The sequence below is a fragment of the Atta colombica genome, unplaced genomic scaffold, assembly GCF_001594045.1.
Source record: "Atta colombica isolate Treedump-2 unplaced genomic scaffold, Acol1.0 scaffold141, whole genome shotgun sequence".
In the NCBI taxonomy this organism is placed as follows: domain Eukaryota; kingdom Metazoa; phylum Arthropoda; class Insecta; order Hymenoptera; family Formicidae; genus Atta; species Atta colombica.
This window is the reverse complement of record NW_017259230.1, coordinates 2,300,838-2,304,698: the sequence shown is the minus strand read 5'-3', so window position 1 is coordinate 2,304,698 and position 3,861 is coordinate 2,300,838. Positions and strand designations below refer to the sequence as shown.

The 3,861-nt window shown below is 32.4% G+C and overlaps 2 protein-coding genes across 4 annotated transcripts in view; one reads left to right on the top strand and one right to left on the bottom strand.

Annotated features, from left to right (window-relative positions):
• Positions 1-3,861, bottom strand: part of LOC108684870 (uncharacterized protein DDB_G0271670-like) — a 16,258-nt gene that overhangs the window by 6,196 nt on the left and 6,201 nt on the right. The gene's annotated exons all lie outside the window — the stretch shown is intronic.
• LOC108684886 (C3 and PZP-like alpha-2-macroglobulin domain-containing protein 8) lies at positions 600-2,825 on the top strand. 3 transcript variants are annotated; one of them, XM_018189415.1, is made up of 6 exons: positions 600-656; positions 1,240-1,398; positions 1,500-1,639; positions 1,762-1,886; positions 1,960-2,105; positions 2,291-2,825. In XM_018189415.1, exons 2-6 carry the CDS (start codon positions 1,389-1,391, stop codon positions 2,779-2,781), a joined length of 912 nt encoding a protein of 303 aa, XP_018044904.1. In that variant the 5' UTR covers positions 600-656; positions 1,240-1,388; the 3' UTR covers positions 2,782-2,825. The 3 variants fall into 3 exon arrangements, with proteins under 3 accessions (XP_018044904.1, XP_018044905.1, XP_018044906.1); XM_018189416.1 differs by lacking the exon at positions 600-656 and adding an exon at positions 786-821; XM_018189417.1 differs by lacking the exon at positions 600-656 and adding an exon at positions 1,121-1,154.

Below are 3,861 nucleotides of genomic sequence, written 5' to 3'. Positions count from 1 at the left end.
TATATATATATATATTGAAATTGGGTTTTCCATAATTAAAAATTGAATAATTTATAATAACATCGAGTTAGTAATCACCGTGTAAGTATCCGTGCACGTCATAGTGTACAGAAAGTAAAATCTGAATGGAAAGTCGAACGCAATTAATTCCGAGCATGAAACTCTCTTTAAAACCAATGCAAGTAAAATCTTGACCTTCGAGAAAAAGTAGCTGATGCGATCGTATCTTCAAGCCAATTATGTATGTCATGCAACATCCTGAAAACAAACTATAGAAGTCTGTCATTCTGAATTTAACTTGGCGCGCGATATATCGCAAACCCGAAGACATTTTATTTTAAGCAGAATATTGCATCAATACCATCGATAATCTAATATCACATAAACTGATATCTTTAATATCATAATAATTAATAATTAATGTATCACCGAGCCTTTGCGATGATATATGTGACAAGAGTAATCAATATTTTGCAGCAAAGAGCGAAAACTACTGATGCTAATCGCTGGGAACATCGAGATGAAAGTATCGATACGTCGACAAAATCGCGACGTTATTGGCATTCCAACGATTTCAACTTCCAGTAACATTCCCACAACCCAAAATGCAACGGCAACAGTAATTAGGTAGTGGGATGTCCATCCGTATAAAAAATGTGAGTATTATGAGTGCAAAATCACAGAACTCGCGATTTGCGACGCGATCATCACATGATCTTTTCGATTGAATATAATCGCTTTCTCGTTTATTCTGCTTCATATCACATCGCAAGTATTCCCGATGATGATATTTATTATAGCCAGAGCTGTCATGCCTATCAGTAAGTCGCAGATGTATAGATTTTGCCAGATTTTGCATTCGAGGCAGCGAGTGACTGAGCCAACTGACATCTCGACATGCACGTGCTCGGTTGCATCATCTGCATAATTTCGGACACAGTGTTATGACACGTCGCGTCGACTTGACACACACACACACACACACACACACACACACACATTCCTAAAATGTAGAAGTTCACGACCGCATGAATATGCTATTGCGTCTTTTATATTACACAATTTATACTAGTTTCCTATACTTTCATAAGACGATTATTTTTACGGAACTTTAAGTCTTTCGAAGGGAATAGATGAGAGAGCAATCATAAAAAGTTACACTACATTTATGACACAGTAATCATTGATAGCAAACAATATGTTTGTACATGGAATTTTAACATAATTATTTATTTTAAGTGAAACCAATTGAGATAATGAGAGATAACGGTTCATCAGAGAGGTGGACAACACAGCACCATGGGAATATAAACTGCAACGTATGACTAGCATGAATCATTTTGATATTGGTTCTTGTGTACATTTGAAGAAATTTAGCTTTTCAAAAAATGAGTCCAAGTGAGTTCCATTATAAATTATGTTTCATAATTATTTAAGACTTCATAACAGAAGAATAATAGTTCCTTGACCAATCATACTGATTGACAATTCTTTCCTAGTCAGAATTACAACTGCGGACAGTCTCGACTATCGTTACATACCCATCACAAAAAACAGCGTTAGTTTAGGCATTAAAGCTAGCCACGATGCAAGGATTGCCTTACGGACACATCTTGGTGGTGACTCCAATGTATATGAGGTAATGCTACCTTGCAATAATTTGTAAGATTTATGTGCTTTACATATCACTTTACATAAAATAATTGTTTAAAGAATAAAAATATTTTTCTATTACATAATATTAATTTGGCATTATCTTAGATTATTATTGGAGGATGGGGAAATACTATGTCAGCGATAAAAAGAAATAATATAGAACCAGATGTGGCAGAAGCAGACACTAGAGACATTCTGAATCCTGATGAGATATGTGATATTTTCATACAGTAAGGAAATTATACATTTTATTTTAAGATGAATTTAGATACACTGTATATATTTCTTGCTTCTATTCTATAGATGGTCTTGTGATGGACTATTAAGTGTTAGCCGTGAGGATGATTTTGACATGCCGTTCATGTCTTATAAAGACAGAAGCCCATTTGTCATAAATTATATAGGAGTTAGTACTGCTTGGGGTGCAACCGGAGAATGGATAATTGAAGGTACATCAATAGAATTCATGATAAAATCACTGTAGAATTTGTTTATCTTTTAAGATTGAAAAATTCCTGAAACTGTAATATAATAAAATTGTAATGTGCATTGATGTCCTATATGGATTAATCCATATAAAAATATATGAAAAAAAATGTGAGAAATGCAATAATGTTTTAACTCATTCTACCAGAATGCCAGTTTACATCCCCTGCTATCAGACAGCAACTGATGGACACGTGCCACTTCTGGGTGGATTTCAGTGAAGCATTTGGACTACCTCGCAACGCAGTGATGGCTTCTGAGGATGGTTTGTACATCGGTAGAGCACATCATCAAGGCACGGTGACCCCAGGTGGAATTCGTGACAACGTCTGCACAATCGCATGGGGCGGAAATGGCCATGAGAAACGAGAGTTCCAGGTGTTGTGTGGCAAGGACGTGAATTGGGTAAAATCTTGGGAGGGTAGTGTGCCTCTACATGCTCTACCTGCTGGTGAAACCGAGGATGGTTACGCTTTATTCGTAGGCAGAGTATTGCACGAAGGAATTTACCACATTGGCAAGATACAACCGAATCATCAAGTGTGTTATATACCGTTGAATGGTCAAGAAATGCCCTATCTGGAGTACGAGACTTTAGTCATTCATGACAACTACGGGGTCGAGTGTATCGGAAGGTAAAGTGACGAACGGCTTAGAGACAGAATGTATTTATTTTTTCACGAGACGAAATTTTCCACATGCTAAATGTTAAATGCGATTGATCATCTATAAAATTTCAATTGGAGTTATTTATATGTATTTATATATACATCAGTTATTTATAATAATTCAAAATTATAATTTATAGCATCTTTTATAAATATAATAAAATATTATGAATATGATAGTACTTAACCTTTTCTCTAAAGTTTGTAAAGTGGATTTTCAAAACGTATAGAAAGATAGTTGAATTTGAATCCAATCTTTTTTATCTAATCAATTTATGAAATGGATAAGAAAAGTAAATAGTAATATATTCTTCTGTTTATTTAGAGATGAAAAAAATACAATAAAGTTACTGGATCTTAAATAATTGCAGTAAAATATAAAAAGGCTGTAACTAACGAAGCTTTAAATAGTTTAAATAATGACACATCCATCCTGACTTTACCATTAGAAGGTTAATATCACTACACTGAGACAGATATCAATTTTTTATAGTAATTTCTTTCAAGTCAATTAAAGTCAACTAAAAAAAATTTTTTAATATTTTTTTCGAAAATTTACTTTTCTATATTACTTTTCTCTATAAAATTAATCTAATTTATATACTCCAATTGAAATAATAAAAGGATTAAATCAACTTAAAAGATAAATTAATAGTGAATCATGAAATTGATCAAAATTAAAAGAAATCATAAGCGTATTTATTTGCCAATAAGTACGTTTTTATCGATTTCTTTTAATTCTTAACAATTCAATTTTTAATATAATTTGTATGCGATTGTAAGATAGTTATATATTGACCTCAACATGAATTAATTGTAGTTTGTTACGATGAGCGCAATTCAAAGACATATTTTTTTATGAATATCATATGGAAAATTATTATCACACATGGTATTGATTATTCCATTCTTATATAAATATATATAATACACAAACAGGCTAATATATTCAAACCCGATATTATTTAACAGACATTAATTAGCAGATGTAAATGGTTATTGAACGATACTTACAATTAGTTATTAAAAACAATTAGTTATTAAACAATTA

Excerpts from the sequence above, each read along its gene's own strand:
- LOC108684886 (XM_018189415.1), top strand. Across the intron at positions 1,887-1,959 it reads ATATGTGATATTTTCATACA|ATGGTCTTGTGATGGACTAT; the intron begins GTAAGGAAATTA and ends TCTATTCTATAG. Across the intron at positions 2,106-2,290 it reads CGGAGAATGGATAATTGAAG|AATGCCAGTTTACATCCCCT; the intron begins GTACATCAATAG and ends TCATTCTACCAG.